Raw genomic sequence first — 17,962 nt, 5'->3', positions numbered from 1 at the left:
AATCTGTGTTCTTTTTATTCATTCATTATTCACTCTAATTACTTAGCCAAATTAAGGAAATCTTACTGCTTTAAAGCGAGTTGTGGCCACCATGTCAACTTAAGTTACCAGAAATTGTGACATAATTAGGAAACTGCCCTGTCATTGTTCTTCTGTGCTGACGTCTCGTCTTCCTCTCTGCAGGAGTGGGTGGGGGAGCGCTGTCTCAAGTCTCTGTCTGAGGACAGCAGTGCCCTTCAGGACCCGGTGCTGGTCAACATTCAGGCCCAGAGGCTGCTGCAGCTCATTTGCTACCCTCATCGCCAGCTGGACAGTGACGATGGTGACAACCCTCAGAGGCAACGCATCAAACGCATCCTACAGGTTCACATTCTTTTTTTTTTTTTTGCTTATGCCGTTAAATGACTTAATGGTGTTTTATTACAAAAATAGGTTGGCTGGACATGCAGCCTTTTAGAAACTTGTTGCGTGCACCTTTGCTCTTACTCTTAACTCATTCACCCCAGCCATTTTCACTGTAGCAACCCCATCATCATTATTCACACATCTGCTTAGAATTGTGGGGAGACAGCTTGTTTTCATCATGGCCCTGGTTGAGCTCTTATACTCTGCTGCCACCTGCTGGTCGGTTTTGTAATTACTACCATTTTTTTCAACAGTTCTCTGCAGTTGAGAGGCTGCATCAAAGCCTTCTGTATGCTCTAGCATAAAAAAAAAAAAAGTATAAATATGTCTTTGGGACACTTAATACATTTAAAATAGAACGTATTTATACGTTTTTGGGAACAAATGATTTAATCAGTATAAAAATGAAAATGGAAAAAAAAAACCTCTCTCTTTGTAGAATATGGACCAATGGACAATGAGGCAGTCATCTCTGGAACTTCAGCTGATGATCAAGCAGAGCACAAACAATGCAAGTTTACTTCATTGGATACTGGACCGTTACAAACTATTAACACTCTTGGCCATCATTTTACATGTCTTGTAATTTCCCTTCTTGCAGGAGCTCTATTCTCTCTTGGAGAACATAGCCAAGGCCACAATCGAGGTGTTTCAAAAGTCAGCTGAGATGAACTCCAATAACCCCTCAGGGAACGGCGCAGCGCTCCAAAGCGGCTCTGCGTCAAACAGCAGCAGCACCACCAGCAAGATGAAACCTATTTTAAGGTCAACATTTGGGCAATTTGGCCTAAAAAAAAAAAAAAAATCATATTTAAGATTTATTTATTTATTTACAAAAGTAGCTGTGCCTTATTAAAAAAAAAAAAAAAATGTCAGTTGATAAAATCGATTCATCGCCAACTTTAATGACGTCTACTTTGGTTTACATGTAACATTTTGGTTGAGTTTCATGTTCTTTTGTGACGTCTGTTACAGTTCGTCGGAGCGGTCAGGTGTGTGGCTGGTGGCTCCGTTGATAGCCAAGCTGCCCACCTCAGTTCAGGGTCATGTTCTGAAGGCAGCCGGGGAGGAGCTGGAGAAAGGACAACACCTTGGTTCGTCGTCGCGGAAGGAGAGGGATCGCCAGAAGCAGAAAAGGTAACAGACAATAATTTTTTCATTTTTGGATGCTTGAATGATCCTTGACATTTTCCTCCCCTCCTTCTCTCAGTATGTCACTGCTGAGCCAGCAGCCATTCCTGTCTTTGGTGTTGACCTGCCTGAAGGGTCAGGACGAACAGCGGGAGGGTCTTCTCACCTCCCTCTACAGCCAAGTTCAACAGATCGTCACCAACTGGCGGGAGGACCAGTATCAGGACGACTGCAAGGCCAAGCAAATGATGCACGAGGCCCTGAAACTGCGACTTAATCTCGTAAGGACACGCACAAAAAAAAAAAGAAAAAAACTATCTTGCTTGCAGTTGCTGCTGCCATTTTGTCAATGATGAACGTTAACTGTACGTTTTCCTGCACTAAAAAGGTGGGCGGCATGTTCGACACGGTGCAGCGCAGCACCCAGCAGACCACCGAGTGGGCCGTCCTCCTACTCGACATCATCAGCAGCGGAACGGTGGACATGCAGTCCAACAAGTGAGCCACGCCACTTTATCACCACCACCAAAAAAATTGGGGAGACCTAACTTTTTTTTCCTCTCAACAGCGAGCTCTTCACAACCGTGCTGGACATGCTGAGCGTGCTGATTAACGGCACGCTGGCCGCCGACATGTCCAGTATCTCTCAGGGCAGCATGGAGGAGAATAAGAGGGCCTACATGAATCTAGTCAAGAAGCTCAGGGTAAGTAAAACACCTCTTACTCACTCCAGTTGGAATTATGGTTATATTTTGGTTGTGACATAAAATATCTGTAATTTATTCTGACAGAAACGCTCCAAATAAGTAATTTAAATCAATAATAGCACATTTTAACATCTTTTTTTTTTTTTCAACATATAAACCAGCAACAGAAATACTTAAAATAAAAATATGTAAAACAAAAGTATTTTTTTATATACATGGTCATCATTAAGCATGGTTTACATGTTCAAAAGGGAATAGAAGAAGTAAAAAAAAAAAAAAAAACTTGCAAAAAAAATCTCTATTTTTCCCTACTTTTACATTTTTGACAACATAGCCAAAAATATCCATACTCCCCCAATTTATGTATATTAACTATATCTTCAGCTGTAGTTGATTACAATGTTGTACATCACACTACAAGTCAACGGGATTCTTTAAAATGGCTTAACTGTACATGCCTATTTGCATAGCATTTGGCATGAAAATTTTAAATTACGGTACTATTATTGTAAAAAAAGAAAAAAAAACTTAAAAAAGAACAACTTCCAGGGTACATGTCTAAAAATATAGTAAAATCTCAGTTTCAGTCCTTTTTCTTGTTCCAACTTTAGTGTTTAAAGGCATCTTCACCACACAAGATTAGCATATTTATACCGTATTTATATTAACGTCCACAGAAAGAGCTTGGAGATCGGCAGTCGGAGAGCTTGGAGAAGGTTCGCCAGCTGCTGCCACTACCCAAGCAAACGCGTGACGTCATCACGTGTGAACCTCAGGGCTCACTGATCGACACCAAGGGGAACAAGATCGCCGGTTTTGAGAAAGAGGTAAGCGGCAGTCGGTTGACTTAGTGTACGTTACTAGAATTTTAACAAACTATTTCTTCTGTTGACTGCACTAATGTTAACTAAAAGCACATTTTCCATCAGGGGCTTCAAGTGTCGACCAAGCAGAAGATCTCCCCTTGGGACGTCTTCGAGGGTCTCAAACAATCGGCCCCTCTCTCATGGGGCTGGTTCGGTACGGTGCGCATGGACCGCAAGGTGACCAAATTCGAGGAGCAGCAGCGCTTCCTGCTCTACCACACGCACTTGAAGCCCAAACCGCGCAGCTACTACCTGGAGCCGCTCCCGCTGCCGCCCGAAGAAGAGGAGCCGCTGACGCCCATCTCGCAGGAGCCCGAGAAGAAGATGATGGAGGCGGTGAAGCCGGAGAAGAACGTGCCCACCGTCCCCTCGGATTCCAACAAGAAGAAGTCCAACAAGAAAAAGAAGACTCCCTCGACTAAGACGGAGGTTTGGAATGCTCTTTTTTTTTTTTTTTTTTTTTTCTCCTCAATGGAATTTTAGAAAATTATTATAGCAGGTATTTAATTGAAACTGTCTTGGTTCACTATCACTTTTCAAAAGGATTACGTCAACCGAACGCCTGGTGTGAGCTACGGGACGAACATGCCACCAGAGCTCATGCAAAATCCTTACAGCAGGTTGCCGTATGGCGGCCAGCAGAGCATGGGCATGTACACACAGAACCAGCCACTACCTCCTGGTCAGTACTTAATACCAGCAACTCAAAAGGAGACATATTATGGGGTAGGAGTGGGATGATGCATCGATATCGCGATAAGTCGTGATAGTTTGTGTCCCGATAGATTATCTATACACCTACACAAGTATCGCGATATTTGTAGTTAATATACAGCCACTAGAACGGCTCCGTTGTTCATTACTTATTGAGCAATTACTTGGCGGGCCACTAGGGGGTGCACCTCATAAGAGTGGCGGGGAAATGTACGGAAGTCTGCAGGCGAAGAAGACTAATGAGCTTACTTTTACTTGTGTTTGTCTGTGTTTCTATGAAAAATGTGTCTTATAACTTAAATTTTAACATTTTAAAACATTTTATGTTTTGACTTTTTGAAGTACACAATTTCTGCGGAATATTAATATTGATTTAATTGGATTTATGGTAATATTTAAGTCATTTTATTTATTTACTTCTGTAATGTTACACAAAAAATTGTCACAGTTTATAAAATGAAACAATTGACTGTGACTGACTGACATGTTACATGACAATAGTGTTTAAGACAAATTTGTTCACAGAAAGTGCTCTCTGTTAAGAAGACATTTGTATTTGTTTTTAAAAAAAAAAATGCACTAAAGTACTCACTGTGAAGAAGACACCGGTTTTAATATTGTGTTTCAGTGATGGTACAAAAAGAAACTATTTTCTCATTGAAAAAATATCAGTTTATATCTTGAGTAGTTTTATCGTGGATTTATTACCTGACTAATATAATCGCGGGATTGTCATACCGTGAGATAATCCCACCCCTATTATGGGGGAACTTTATTTGTGAAAAAACGTCATAATATGTCTCCTTGATCCTCTCATTTCACACTCTTAAGTGGGTTCTCCTCCCGCAGGAGGACCCGGTTTAGATCCCCCTTACAGGCCTACCCGCAACCCCCCACTGAACAAGATGATGACCACGCGGCCCAGCTACCCGGGCATGATGCCCACCATGCAGGGCAACATGCCGGGCATGATGGGTTTGGACAAGCCCTACCAAATGATGTACAAGCATCAGCCTAACATGCAGCAGAACCAGATGCTGCGACACCAGCTGCAGGTCAGACTGGTGAGTCAGGCTCCACTGACAGGTCAAACTGCTCCCCAACAGGTAGAGTTCATTCAATGCTCCAGTTTGTAAGATCAAGTAGAAGTAGAAAAGTCGCTTGGATGCTTGGGTTGGCTCTCAAGAGCATGTAAATGGTCTTTACACACTTGGGTATTGGGGGGTGACTGAATGGAAATGCAACTGTGCTGAATTGGTTGATATGCAGTATTAAGCGACTAACACATTCACTGCCAGTCCAGCAAAAAATTTGACATTGACGTCTTTTTCCGTCAATGGCAGTGAATGAGTTAAATTGTGATTTAAAATAAAATCACCCTGGTGTTTAAAGACCTCTCAAGTTTGAAGTCTTTCTCCAAGCTTCTTATTTTTATTGTACACTTGGGGTTTGTCATTTCAGAATCACAGCATGATGGGGCAACAGATCAGACAAATGGCACCAAATCAACCATACACTTCAATGCAGACATCTCAAGTAGGTTTGATTTCCCGTGTCTTATCTTCTATTTGTGTTGGCCAGCTACTGTAACGTGCTAATAAATTTCATACACAGTACTTCCAAACATGGTGGCTGTCCTGCTAAAAAAAATAAAAATAAAATACGTCCACAAATGGAAACCACCCTCAAGTTAATGGATTTTTTTTTCCATTCATAAATGATACCATTCACATTTGAACTCAGTTACTAACCAAAACGGCAGCACCGGTAATTTTCATGATCTGATATAAGTGCCATGGCTGCCATCTGGTGGTGAATGCTGACATTACAACTTAAAACTCTAGTCAACATTTTTTTTCAATATTTTTAATTTTTTTTTTTTTTTCGTGAATCACACACACACAGACACACATTTTACCCACATTTTTCATTAAAAAAAAAATCTATATTGAATCTTTACCAGCATACTCTGTAGAAATAAAATATGGTGTGATATAGAGTAGGGCACCAGTTGCCCATCATTGCCCTTTAGAGTAATGGTGAGGGATTACTTAATTTCTATCAGTTATATTTGATATGAATGCAAAAATATATTTGTAAAAATAAAGGCCTCCTACTTTCAGCAGTTGAGTAAATAAATGTCCCAGGCAAATGTGTGCAAAAATATACTAAAACTGTATAAAACTGTCATTTTCCGGCTCATTCACCATCTCGTGTTGATTGTCCAGAATTTATCTCAGGGCTACACGTCATACGGCTCTCACATGGGGATGCAGCCGCACCCGTCCCAAGGTGGCGCCATAGTTCCCTCCTCTTATGGGAACCAGAACTTCCAAGGCGCCCACCCGGGAGCCAACCCAGCCCTGGTGGATCCTCTGAGGCAAATGCAGCAGAGGCCCAGTGGCTACGTTCACCAGCAGGCGCCGGGATACGCGCACAACATGCAGAACGCACAGAGGTCAGTTTGTCGCGCCGCTTCCCCTCGTGTGGCGAATACGCACGCGACGTCGTCAAACGTGTGCCGTCCGACCTCAGGTTTGCCCACCAGCCCATCCAGCAGAATCCCATCATGCACGGTCTCGGTCACATGGGAGGCCAGGGCGGCCCGCCGGGCATGAGGCCCAATCAGATGCTGACAGAACAGCAGCAGCAGCAACAACAACAACAACAACAGCAGCAGCAACAGCAGCAGCAGCAGCAGCAGCAGCAACAACAACAGCAGCAACAGCAACAACAACAACAGCAGCAGCAGCAACAACAGCAACAGGCAGCAGCACAACAACAGCAACAGCAGCAGCAGTACCTCAGACAGCAAGCACTCAGAGTACGTAAAAGAACCTTTGTCATTTCAACACGGGGTTCCTGTGGATATTTCAAAAGTCTGAATAGACATTGAATGTAAAAATAACACTTTCATTGGCAGTAAAATGTTTTAAATCATGTGACAAGTAGGATTTTATGATTTTATATATATATGTGTATATATATATATATATATATATATATATATATATATTAGGGGTGTGAATTGCCTAGTACCTGACGATTCGATTCGTATCACGATTCACAGGTCACGATTCGATTCGATACCGATTAATCCCGTTACGAATTTATAAGTCGATTGTTGCGATTTTTTTTCATTCAAATTTAGAAAATACTAATCAGTAAGCTTGTAGAGTGTAAGATTTATATGAAAATGTATTATTTATTTATCTGAAATTTCAGTCTTATAGAGGTTGTAATCTGTTTCATGTTTGAACAGCATTAAAATAAAATATTAAGGCTTAATGTTCCGTTCATATAACATTCTTCCATGCTCAAGGTGTGAATCCAAAAAAAAAAAAAAAAAAAAAAAAAATCGATTCTGCCCTTATTGAATCGATTCGAGAATCGCGCGATGTAGTATCGCGATATATCGCCGAATCGATTTTTTTTTAACACCCCTAATATATATATATATATATATATATATATATATATATATATATATATATATATATATATATATATATATATATATATATATATATATATATATGTATATGTGTGTGTGTGTGTGTTAGGGCTGCACAATATATCGAAAAAATATCGATATCGCGATATTGGCCCTTGCAACATGCATATCGCAAAGGCATGCAATCAGTTTTATACAGAATTTTATGCTTTTTATATGAATTTCACCAGTCAGATGTTAACTAAAATGTGCATCGCCATCCAATATTTGAAAATTATCAAGACATAATTACAATTAATTAACTAAGATTACATTAAGGTTGCTTATTTTGTCGCATGAAAAATGTTTTTCTTTCATTAGATAATAAAAATGTAATTTCTTTAGGTACATGTTAAATATCGCAATAATATCGCTACGTTCGGCAAGTATATCGCATATCGCATGTTTTTCCAATATTGTGAAGCCCTAGTGTGTGTATATATGTGTGTATATGTATACTCACTCATATTTACTTGTGAGTTAACTATTGAAGTCATGCAATTAATTAAGATTAAAAATGACATGCTGACATCATACATTGCTCAGCACGAGTACACCCACTTTGAGAAATTTAAAGATTTTATTCAATATCTCAATGAACATAATTTCCAAAATGTTGACGTTTTCTGTAGAATATGCGCTTAACTCACAACATGAAATTAAGGTTTGAATAGAATGCCTAGATTACAGAATCTTCAGTTCAAATTAACTAATGCAAAAAAAAAAATTGACACAACAAAAACGACATCTAGTATTTTGTATGATCTCTATGACTGTTATGCAAAGCAACTTGTCTGATCGGCCTGGAATGAACTAGTTGTCAGACTTTTTCTCGGGGTCTACTTGTGTGTGCAAAAGGTGCTTTAATAAATTTAATTAAAAACTATATATACAGTTACTGGTATGTGCAAATGTGTCCAAACAGCAGCAGCAGGCCCAACAAGCTCAACAACAACAGCAGCAGCAGCAAGTCCAGTCCCAGCAGGTCCCTCCTCAGCAGCAAGTTCCTCAGCAACAGCAGCAACAACAGCAGCCGCAGCAGCAACAAGTGTCTGGCGTGCCTCCACCAGGGCAACAGAACCAGGGCCTGGGCATGCAGCCGCTGCCTCCACAGCAACCCATGGTACGACCCAGCACAGTAAGACTCGACACAGTGACCGGCGTATGTTTTTATGTCTCTTTATCAGAGAAACACATTCAACGAAATTTAAATTTCCAGCCGTAACTGCTGCTGCTTTTACACTTAACGGTATTATCCATATATGTGTACTCACCTTTTAGTTCCCGCGTCAGGGCATGCAGCAGACGCAGCAACAGCAGCAGACGGCCGCTCTAGTCAGACAACTACAACAGCAACTCTCAAGTAAGTCCCATTGCCCGATTGTCTCTTCTACTTGTCACACTTCTTTATAAACAACTGTTTTTTTGTTTGTTTTTAAACAGATACACAACCAGGACAGAGCACCAATTCATATTACTGACCATGAAAACGCGTGTATGTGAAGAGGCACAAAACTGGTGGCAGGTCTGAGGCTGATGGTGGGGAAAATGTCTTCACAAGGCTTTTGTCACCGTAGGAATATGGAGGCCAAGATAGAAATGGGAAAAGTATGTAAAAAAAAAAAAAATCTGAAAGGTTAACAATAATTCATTTTTTCCTGTATTTTATTTCACTTTGTACAATTTTTTTTTCAGTTTTGTGTATTTCTCATTAAATCATGTCAAGTTTTTGTCTTGTAATGTCTTGTTTGCTACCTGTATTATGTATTTAAGTTTTAAAAAAATGTGAAATGAAAATTATGATAAAAATCAAGACCAAAAAAAAAAAAAAAGGATTTCTTGTCTCAAAATAGCCCAAAAAAATGTTTGTAAATTATTTTTTTCCAGACATTTTCAGCCGTGCAATTACAAATAATAGCCAAAAACTCCTGTTGGACATTTGTACATGCTTAATGGTCGCAACATTAAGTATACATTTTCTGAAAATAGGATTTCAACCACTATTACAGTAAGCGTTCGCAACATGACACAGTCAAACCTTTGAGCAACACACATTTTTTTGTACGCAAAAAACATGCTGTCATTCACAATATTTCCCATTATTATGCTTACATACAAATTCTAGACAACAGTCAAGTCAGCAGTCTTCCTAACGGAAGAGAATTAGGACCAGCGAAAAGAGGGAAAAAAAAGTTTGGCAGGATTCTCACTTTATTTTAAAGTGAGAATTCTGACTTTACAGTGAGCAATTCTGACTTTAATCTCAGAATTCTGAGTTTAAAGTGACAATTCTTACTTAATTCTCAATTCTCACTGTAAAGTCAAAATTCTGACTTTCATCTCAGAATTCTGAGTTTAAGTCTCATGTTAATGTCAAAATCAGTCAGAATTCTGACTTTAAAGTGAGAATAATAGTAGCACCAATTGTCAAGAGTTCTGACTTTAATCTAAGAATTATGACATTCTCACAATTCTGAGTTTAAAGTGAGAATTCTGATTTTAAAGTGAGAATTAATAGTAGTACTAATAGTCCAAATTCTGACTTTATTCTCATAATTCTCACTTTAGTCAGATTCTCACTTTAAAATAAGAATTACAGTGAGAATCCTGCCAAACTTAAGTTTTTTTCCTCAATGGCCCTAATCCTCTTTCGTACTTCCTCATGATTTTGTAGTACAACTGCCCAGTCTGTCTTCTTGGAGACCATTTTATGAGATATGTACGGCGTTTTTGTTCATTGACAGCCATAATGTATTTCATCTGAGGTTCTGTTCCGTTTGAAGTTTCTTCCTGAGTGAGTTTTTTGTTTTCTCAGAACCTCTGTAGTGCTTGTTCATGTGTGGTTTAGTTGGTTTGCCTTGAGATAATCTGCTTTTTAATTTTCTTTGGCTTTTGTTTATCTCCACTGGGACTCTCCAGACGATTAAAAAGCACTCCTGTATCGGGTCCGAGCGTTCTTCCTCGGAAGGGGCAGTCTTTGCCACGGTAGCTCGGCAGAAAGTCCAGGTCGGTCCATTTCCTCTCATCGGCTCCAACGCCGAGCCTGGAAAGCAGCTTGTCGGCTACTTGCGGCACGACGGGCTGCAGCAGCGTCCCGTAAATCCTCAGACATTCCAGGGAGACGTGGACGATGGCGTCCAGCCAGCGTCGGTCCCCGCTGTCCTTCCCGTTCAACTTCCAAGGCGCGTGGCGCTGAACGAAGCCGTTGGTTTGTCGAACGCAGGATGCGATGTCCTCCAGGGCTTTGTGTACGTGCAGGCTTTCGTAGTGACGCTCCACCGACGTCGGGAGGCTTTGCACCGCATCCAGCATGCGGTAGTCTTCCGGCACCGCCCTACCGTCCCACTCGCTGGGGAAGAACGGCGGGTAGGTCTGCGTTGGGTTGAGAGCGGGAGCGGCGCAGCGGTTGAGGAGGCCGCCCAAGGAGTCGGCCAGCTCCGCGTTGAGCAGCTTGGCGACTTTGTGATCGGTGTAGTCGCAGTCGGAATCGGGCACGCCTCGACGCAGCAGGAAGTAGCGCAAACCGTCGGCGGTGAACGCCCGCGAGCACGCAAAGGGGTCCACCACGTTGTCCAAACTTTTCGACATTTTGGTCCCGCTGACTGTCCAGTGCGAGTGCGCGTGTATGCGCGGCGGCGGCGGGAGTCCCGCCCCGAGGAGGAAAGCCGGCCAGTAGATGGCGTGGAATTTCAGGATGTCTTTGCCTACAATATGGCGGGTCACATTCCACCACTGATTGTGGTCGTCAGGGTAACCAACCACCGTGAGGTAGTTGACCAGAGCGTCCAACCACACGTAGACGGTGTGATCGGGATCCCCCGGCACGGGAATCCCCCACTGGAGGCGACTTCTCTGGCGGGACACGGAGAGGTCCGGAAGGTCGTCCTGCAGCCACTGGAGAACATCTTGGCGGAAGCGCTCGGGCTGGATGGCGTCGGGGGATTTCTGGAGCCAGTCGAGCAGTGGAGTCCGAAATGCTGACAAACGGAACATGTAGTTCTCTTCTTTCAGCCACTCCACCTGACAAACAGATGTCAAAAATAGCAACGTGTGTCATGAAACCAAACTAGGCGCTCACCTTGTGACCACTCTCCAGCGACACCTTGACAGCCTGGCCCGTCGTGTCAACGGTGTCCGCCACCTGCGTCGACGTGAGGAAACTCTCGTCCGGCGTAGAGTACCAGCCCTCGTAGCTTCCCTTGTAGATGAGCCCCTTGTCAAGCAGCGTGCACCAGAAGTGCTCCACGGCCCGCCGATGCCTCTCTTCAGTGGTCCTGATGTAGTCCGTGAAGGACACGCTGCAGCTGCTGAAGAGCCGCCGGAAGCTCTGGGATACGCCCGTGCAGAAAGTCAGGGGGTCTTCTCCTGCTGCATCGGCCGCTTGTTGGATTTTTAAACCGTGCTCATCTGTGCCTGAAATGGAAAGATGCACACCGGCCTTTACTCTCTGCAGTTGAGTAGCAGGAACAAGGGTAATTAATTGAATTACCTGTTGCAAATCTCGAGTTGAATCCCCGTAAAAGTTTGTATCTGTGCATGCAGTCGGCTAAAAGTGCTGAATACAGGTGGCCCAGATGAGGAGAGGCATTGACATAAAAGATGGGGGTCGTTACGTAGCTTTTTTCCTCTTTGCACACGTCGCTGCTTGTGCGTCTAATCCTACGTCGAGTTGGAAATGGGGTTAAAAAGGCGCCTTGTTGCCAGCTGCCAACAGTTTTGCAGCTTCTGGTGATGAAGCGTAAAGGCGTCCTCATTTCTCGATGGCAGTCGTGCGGTGGAAGTCATGTTTTGCTAAATGCTAATGGCTCATTTAGCTAAAGTCAACATAGCCTACTTAACTTTTAAACGTCCGCGACAAGCGACATGATTCCCAGAATATCATAATTAAACGCGATTTAAGTCATCGAATATTGAAGTGCTTACAAGAAGCCCGTTCCAACAAACTATAAATGATCAAGTTCGCAGCATGTGAGACTTATCATGACGGTCCTCAAGGTTGGGACTTCTTCCGCATTGCAAGGCAACATCTTCCAATCAAATCGATGATAATGACCTCTCACGAGCCAATCAAATTGCGCTGTGGTGCGTTCAGGGACCATGTAGGATTCGGAAATGTACCTTTTTCTTAGTCGTGATATTACGTCTTCACCCTCTTGAAATGTGAAAAAAGAGAAAAATCGTAATATTTAGTTTGTTTACGTGAAGTAATAGTATTTCTCCAAATTCGTGGTAGGAGTTGCATATAAATTCGACGTTAGCTTGTAGCTCGAACGTAACTTTGCTGTCACGGGTCACATGACCATCCACTCAAGCAGGTCGTAGCGGTCCGTGGAGTCTCGCTGCCGCCCGCGCGTCACGGCGACGAAGACGGATGGAGTCGAGTTGACCACCGAGGTACACTAAATTTGCATTTTTTTTTCTCCTCTAAGTATTCTCTATGACCGGCTCCACTTTAAAGCTTCAAACTCCCTTGCTAAGTTGTTTGTTTTGGCCACTCGTGACTTTCTCGACGCCACCCAAAAAGTAGTTTGAGTTCATTCGCCTCGCAGGCCGTCATGTGATGTGCAAACATGGCTTGTGTGTTCGTCGAGGGAAGTGGAAAGTGGGGAGGAAAGTGTTTTTCTGTCAAAAAAACAACAACATAATTATCGACTTTGTTGAGTTTTGCCTTAGATGGAAGCCGGTCGTGTGGACTTCTACATTGGCCTCTCTCTGGCCGTGTCCTCCAGTCTTTTTATCGGCGGAAGTTTCATCCTGAAGAAAAAAGGTTTGCTGCGATTGGCCAGCAAAGGATCCATGCGAGCAGGTACCTCTCTTCCTTCCATCTAGCCGTCCATCCTAGTAGTAGTAGTAGTAGTAGTAGTAGTAGAATTAACATCATCATCATTATAGTTATTATTGTGATGCTGAAGTACCACCAACTTTATCGTCTCCAGGTCAAGGCGGCTATGCTTACCTGAAAGAATGGCTGTGGTGGGCGGGGCTTATTTCAAGTAAGTGATTGACCATTTTTTAACATCAGCTAGACCAGTTGTTGTCATACTTGTAATGTTTACACCAGTCACCTCCTCACAAAATACTTACTAGGGATAGACCGATAATCGGCTGGGACGATTATCGGCACCGATATTAAGCATTTCGACGAATATCGGCATCGGCCATTTTGAAGAATCATATGGCCGATAATAGATCCATTTAAAAACAAAAAAACAAACAAAAAAAAAACTTCAAGGAACTAATTTAAATGTTTTTGTTTTTGTTTTGTTTTTTTCCCAATTTAAATTTTCAGAGGCGCTGCTGACCCTGGGAACTCTCTGCACCATCTGTTTTTGTTTGAAATTAAAACTAAGATAATTTAAAAAATAAATAAAATACTTCAAATTTATTGAAATACTTTGTTTAGTGTAAAAAAAAATTGTTTGTTTTTATTTAACTTTTGAAAACATGCCACTGCACCAGGGAGATCCTGGGACTTGTTAGATTTTAAAAACAAAGATGTCTATTGACTAAGATTTAAAAAAAATAAAAATAAAAAAATCCAATATTTTACTAACCCTAAAAGTTGCTCAATAAGTATATACTTTAAAATAAAAAAAAGAACTGGAGTTTGTATTTTTTCCAAATTTTGATGCCAATATTTTCCCTTTATAGTGAAAATTAATATCGGCTCCAAATATCGGTTATCGGCGTCATTGACGACTAATAATCGGCATCGGTATCGGCCCTGAAAAAAACCATATCGGTCTATCTCTAATACTTACACTCCAAATACAACCACAATAACTAAACAAAGAGTACATGCAAATACAAATTAGCAAAACGTTCAGTAATTCGTGATTCTTTTGTAGGAGGCTTTGACCAGGATAGTACGTTGACATTATGATTTGGTGGTGCTCCAACGTTATCTCCATTTCATTTGATCTTCTTTTCATTCAACCAAACTGATTATGTTGCAGTGGGAGCCGGAGAGGCCGCCAACTTTGCCGCGTACGCGTTTGCGCCAGCCACGCTCGTCACCCCTCTGGGAGCTTTGAGTGTGCTCGTAAGGTACGTCACCACGCGGTGTTTATAAGCAGTTGTGTGAATACTAAATTCTGAGATGTGGCTTGATGCAGTCCCAAGGTTTGGGGAAAATATACAGTATCTCACAAAAGACTGTGAGAGTTGCAGGAATCTGAAGTTCTAACATCTTCTGGCAATTTGTGACATCATTGTGTTTCTTTTCCTGATCAACTATATTCTCAAAAAAGGACAGTTTTCTAATATTACAACAAATAATGTGGCTTTGATTGTTAAAAAAAAAAAAAAAAAAATTCACTTTCCAACACTTTCTTAAAACAATAAAATCCAACTTGATAGTTGTAATTATTAATGAATTGTTCTGATTATAATTGTATTGTTTTTGTAAAATTATATTTTTCATGGCACTATTATTTGCTATCCTAATTTTATGAGTTTATTTTCAGAAAATTTACTTGAATTATGATGACATTACACTTTTAATATTAAAATTATTTAAGAAATAATTTATTTTGTTTTATTCTTCCTATTACACTTTTATTGTAATACATTACTTTGACCATATTTTGTTACAACTTACAACATAAAATGTTTTATTTAAATAAAATGACAATTTCATACATGCAATATCACGATTTAAAATAATAAGACTTAATTTTTGTGATTTTTTTTTCTAATGTTACATCTTACAACAATATTTACAGCATAAAATTGTTTTCCCCCTCTTTTTTATTTTTTTTTATAACTTAATCTGATAATCCTGTTATGTTATTTTTGCATATTTTTCTTGGTAATCTCAAGACTGTTTTCTCCCAATTTGATACATGTAAAATTCCAACTTTGGTCTTGGGAAAATAATATTTACTCTCATGTTAATCATGTAACCTTTTATTGTAAAATTATGTGCTATTTATTATAAGATATTTAGTTTTTTCATTGACTACTTCATTCTCATAATTGTATTATTATATTCCTGTTTTCATTGCTCCAATATTATAGTAACTTACAGATCTGATTTTATTCTAGTAGTATTTTGACTTTCGCACACTCGTGCATTCTTAAAAAAATAAATAAATCTTTCCAAGTGGAGAGGAAGATAATTTTGACAACACGTTTGTGTGCAGCGCCGTGCTATCGTCGTACTTCCTCAACGAGCGTCTGAACATCCACGGCAAGATGGGCTGCCTGCTGTGCGTGCTGGGCTCCACCGTCATGGTGGTGCACGCCCCCCAGGAGGAGGAGGTGGCGTCCCTCGGCGCCATGGCGGAGAAGCTGAAAGATCCGGGTGAGAAGCGTCGAGAGAGGGGGGGCGTAACCATCTACAAATACTTTGTACCAAGGAACTATGTTGAAGTGAGTTGAGGAGTGTTATTCAGTCAAAAGTACCACTTTGCCAGTAGTGTTAATTTCGTCAATGAAAACTAAACAAAAATTATTTCGTCAACAACACCGGACTAAAACTAGACTAGGCTAAAACCCTCACTAATAAACAATAGCTGTAACTAAGTCATATGCATTTTTGACGACTAGTGAAGACGAGACAAAAATATACTTCACTTAAAAAAAATGGACTAAAATCTATTGCCATTTTAGTTTATGAACAAAAATGAGAGGAAAATGATGTGATTTTGTAAAATCTTGTTCCTGCTAATCTGTCACTGGGGCACTGTCACGTGACACAGTGACACACCCACTTTCAAATCTGCAACTGAACTGTTTAAAATAAAGTATATTACAGTATAGTTATAATTAGGGGTGTTTAAAAAAAAAACGATTCGGCAATATATCGCGATACTACAGCACGCAATTCTCGAATCGATATTTTAACATCCATTTTTGATGAAAAAATATTCAACAAAACGTCAAACTTTCTCACCTTAAGCATGGAAGAATGTTATATTAATGGAACATTAAGCCTTAATATTTTATTTCAATGCTGTTCTAACATGAAAGAGGTTACAACCTGTTTGTTAAATACAGCGGCTCACAGTTATAACACTGAAGTTTGAGATCAATAAATAATACATTTTCATACAAATCTTACAGTGTACATGTACAAGTTTACTGAATGGTATTTTCCAAATTGAGTAAAAAAAAAATCGTAACAATCGACTTGTAAATTCATATCGGGATTAATCGGTATCGAATCGAATCGTGACCTATGAATCGTGATACGGATCGAATCGTCAGGTACTAGGCAATTCACACCCCTAGTTATAACGTAACATTAATCCAATGGCTAACGAATGCTGGCTAACTTACTAGCTCATAGCATGAAGCCGTATAATTGTGTGTGAAGTTGTTTTTCATCAAAAAGATGAGAGAAAATTTTATGTGAAATCGTTTTAGATTTGAAATGTTCAACATAATCTGCTGACAAAAAATATACAGGGGTAAAATGATTGTCCTGACTATAACTAGCCTAAAATGTTTGCAGTTTTTGTTGAAAATCTTGTCATGACAGCCGGGGTTCCTTTTAAAACTACTTGCCAACTGCCGCCATTTTATGGCATCTATAGGCAATTGTAAACCATGTTGTGGCTTGTGTAACCTTTTTTTGTGTAACGCTCCCCTCCAGGCTTCATTGTGTTTGCCGCGTGCGTCGTGGGCAGCAGCCTGGTGCTTATCTTCGCCGTGGCGCCGCGCTTCGGACAGAAGAACGTCCTGGTCTACATCATGATCTGCTCCGTCATCGGCTCGCTGTCCGTGTCTTGCGTCAAGGGCCTGGGCATCGGCATTAAGGAACTGGTCGCCGGCGCCGCCGTGCTGAAGGACCCCCTCTTCTGGTGCTTGCTGGTGTGCCTGATGCTGTGCGTCAGCATCCAGATCAGCTACCTGAACAAGGCCCTGGACATTTTCAACACGTCCATCGTCACGCCCATCTACTACGTGTTCTTCACCACGTCCGTCATGGCCTGCTCCGCCATCCTCTTCACGGAGTGGCTGCGCATGAGCGTCGGGGCCGTGGTGGGCACCATCAGCGGCTTCCTCACCATCGTGCTGGGCATCTTCCTGCTGCACGCCTTCAAGGACATCACTTTCAGCTGGGACTCCATGCCACGCTACCTGAGGAAGGGGCCTCGGGACCCTTGCTGGGGGCCACGGCCTTACACCGCCCTCCCTTGCCAGGACAGCCATGTCGAGGGCGAGGTGAAACCGCCTCTAACATAAAACATTTGAGAAGCGCTGGGTTAAATAAGTAACCCAAACATTTGGGTCAGTGTCTTTGACCCAATGTGGGTTCGTTTTGACCCAACACAATTTTTGGGGAAATTCAGTCGAACCACCTTTTTGGTTCAACAAATAACCCAAAAACTTGGGTTATTTGACCCACAAAATTGGGTTTTTGGGTTAAATAAATAACCCAAAAGAGTTAACGCAAAAATTGGGTCAAAAGAGACTGACCCAACTTTTGGGTTCTCATCGCAGCTGAAAAATGGACCCAATTTGGATTGTTTTTTACCCAACTATTTTTAACCCACAAAATTGAGTTGTTTTGTGTCTTATTTGTTTGAACAAACATTTTGGGTTTGATAACCCAAAATGTTGTCCATCTGTTTTGATTTGAGTTATTTTATACCCAATTTTTTGGATTAAAACGCAAAAGTCAGGCTTTTCTGACCCAA

At 41.2% G+C, this 17,962-nt stretch overlaps 3 protein-coding genes across 10 annotated transcripts in view; 2 read left to right on the top strand and 1 right to left on the bottom strand.

Annotated features, from left to right (window-relative positions):
- LOC144026319 (mediator of RNA polymerase II transcription subunit 12-like) overlaps positions 1 to 9,046 on the top strand; it is a 24,252-nt gene extending 15,206 nt beyond the window's left edge. For 2 of the 7 annotated variants that reach the window (XM_077532920.1, XM_077532915.1), the window contains 17 exons: positions 184 to 363; positions 845 to 916; positions 1,007 to 1,170; positions 1,381 to 1,542; positions 1,616 to 1,817; positions 1,925 to 2,034; positions 2,105 to 2,240; positions 2,921 to 3,070; positions 3,173 to 3,538; positions 3,653 to 3,791; positions 4,673 to 4,887; positions 5,285 to 5,359; positions 6,052 to 6,281; positions 6,359 to 6,647; positions 8,242 to 8,454; positions 8,598 to 8,679; positions 8,760 to 9,046. In XM_077532920.1, coding sequence (XP_077389046.1) covers positions 184 to 363; positions 845 to 916; positions 1,007 to 1,170; positions 1,381 to 1,542; positions 1,616 to 1,817; positions 1,925 to 2,034; positions 2,105 to 2,240; positions 2,921 to 3,070; positions 3,173 to 3,538; positions 3,653 to 3,791; positions 4,673 to 4,887; positions 5,285 to 5,359; positions 6,052 to 6,281; positions 6,359 to 6,647; positions 8,242 to 8,454; positions 8,598 to 8,679; positions 8,760 to 8,797 — 2,823 coding nt within the window. In that variant the 3' untranslated portion in view covers positions 8,798 to 9,046. Of the gene's footprint in view, positions 1 to 183; positions 364 to 844; positions 917 to 1,006; positions 1,171 to 1,380; positions 1,543 to 1,615; positions 1,818 to 1,924; positions 2,035 to 2,104; positions 2,241 to 2,920; positions 3,071 to 3,172; positions 3,539 to 3,652; positions 3,792 to 4,654; positions 4,930 to 5,284; positions 5,360 to 6,051; positions 6,282 to 6,358; positions 6,648 to 8,241; positions 8,455 to 8,597; positions 8,680 to 8,759 lie in introns of all 7 variants that reach the window. The other 5 variants (XM_077532918.1, XM_077532914.1, XM_077532917.1 and 2 more) reach the window with 3 other exon arrangements.
- LOC144026320 (methionine--tRNA ligase, mitochondrial-like) lies at positions 8,711 to 12,360 on the bottom strand. Of its 2 annotated transcripts, XM_077532922.1 has the most exons (4): positions 12,240 to 12,360; positions 11,806 to 11,975; positions 11,395 to 11,729; positions 8,711 to 11,336 (listed from the first exon to the last, which is right to left on the bottom strand). In XM_077532922.1, exons 2-4 carry the CDS (start codon positions 11,852 to 11,854, stop codon positions 10,161 to 10,163), a joined length of 1,560 nt encoding a protein of 519 aa, XP_077389048.1. In that variant the 5' UTR covers positions 11,855 to 11,975; positions 12,240 to 12,360; the 3' UTR covers positions 8,711 to 10,160. The 2 variants fall into 2 exon arrangements, with proteins under 2 accessions (XP_077389048.1, XP_077389047.1); XM_077532921.1 differs by having other exon boundaries at positions 11,806 to 12,353.
- On the top strand, positions 12,235 to 17,962 carry LOC144026321 (magnesium transporter NIPA2). Its single transcript, XM_077532923.1, has 6 exons — positions 12,235 to 12,710; positions 12,990 to 13,122; positions 13,253 to 13,309; positions 14,273 to 14,363; positions 15,461 to 15,621; positions 16,915 to 17,962. The coding sequence occupies exons 2-6, from the start codon at positions 12,990 to 12,992 to the stop codon at positions 17,505 to 17,507; spliced, it is 1,035 nt and encodes a 344-aa protein (XP_077389049.1). The 5' UTR covers positions 12,235 to 12,710; the 3' UTR covers positions 17,508 to 17,962.

Source organism: Festucalex cinctus, chromosome 9 (assembly GCF_051991245.1).
Source record: "Festucalex cinctus isolate MCC-2025b chromosome 9, RoL_Fcin_1.0, whole genome shotgun sequence".
NCBI lineage: Eukaryota > Metazoa > Chordata > Actinopteri > Syngnathiformes > Syngnathidae > Festucalex > Festucalex cinctus.
This window is presented reverse-complemented; position numbering and strand designations above follow the sequence as displayed.

Coding starts and splice junctions, on each gene's coding strand:
- LOC144026321 (XM_077532923.1), top strand. CDS start 12,990: ATGGAAGCCGGTCGTGTGGACTTCTACATTGGCCTCTCTCTGGCCGTG. Junction 13,123..13,252: donor CAAAGGATCCATGCGAGCAG/GTACCTCTCTTC, acceptor TATCGTCTCCAG/GTCAAGGCGGCTATGCTTAC. Junction 14,364..15,460: donor GCTTTGAGTGTGCTCGTAAG/GTACGTCACCAC, acceptor GTTTGTGTGCAG/CGCCGTGCTATCGTCGTACT.
- LOC144026320 (XM_077532921.1), bottom strand. CDS start 12,070: ATGAGGACGCCTTTACGCTTCATCACCAGAAGCTGCAAAACTGTTGGC. Junction 11,730..11,805: donor CAACTCGAGATTTGCAACAG/GTAATTCAATTA, acceptor TTTCCATTTCAG/GCACAGATGAGCACGGTTTA. Junction 11,337..11,394: donor CGCTGGAGAGTGGTCACAAG/GTGAGCGCCTAG, acceptor TCTGTTTGTCAG/GTGGAGTGGCTGAAAGAAGA.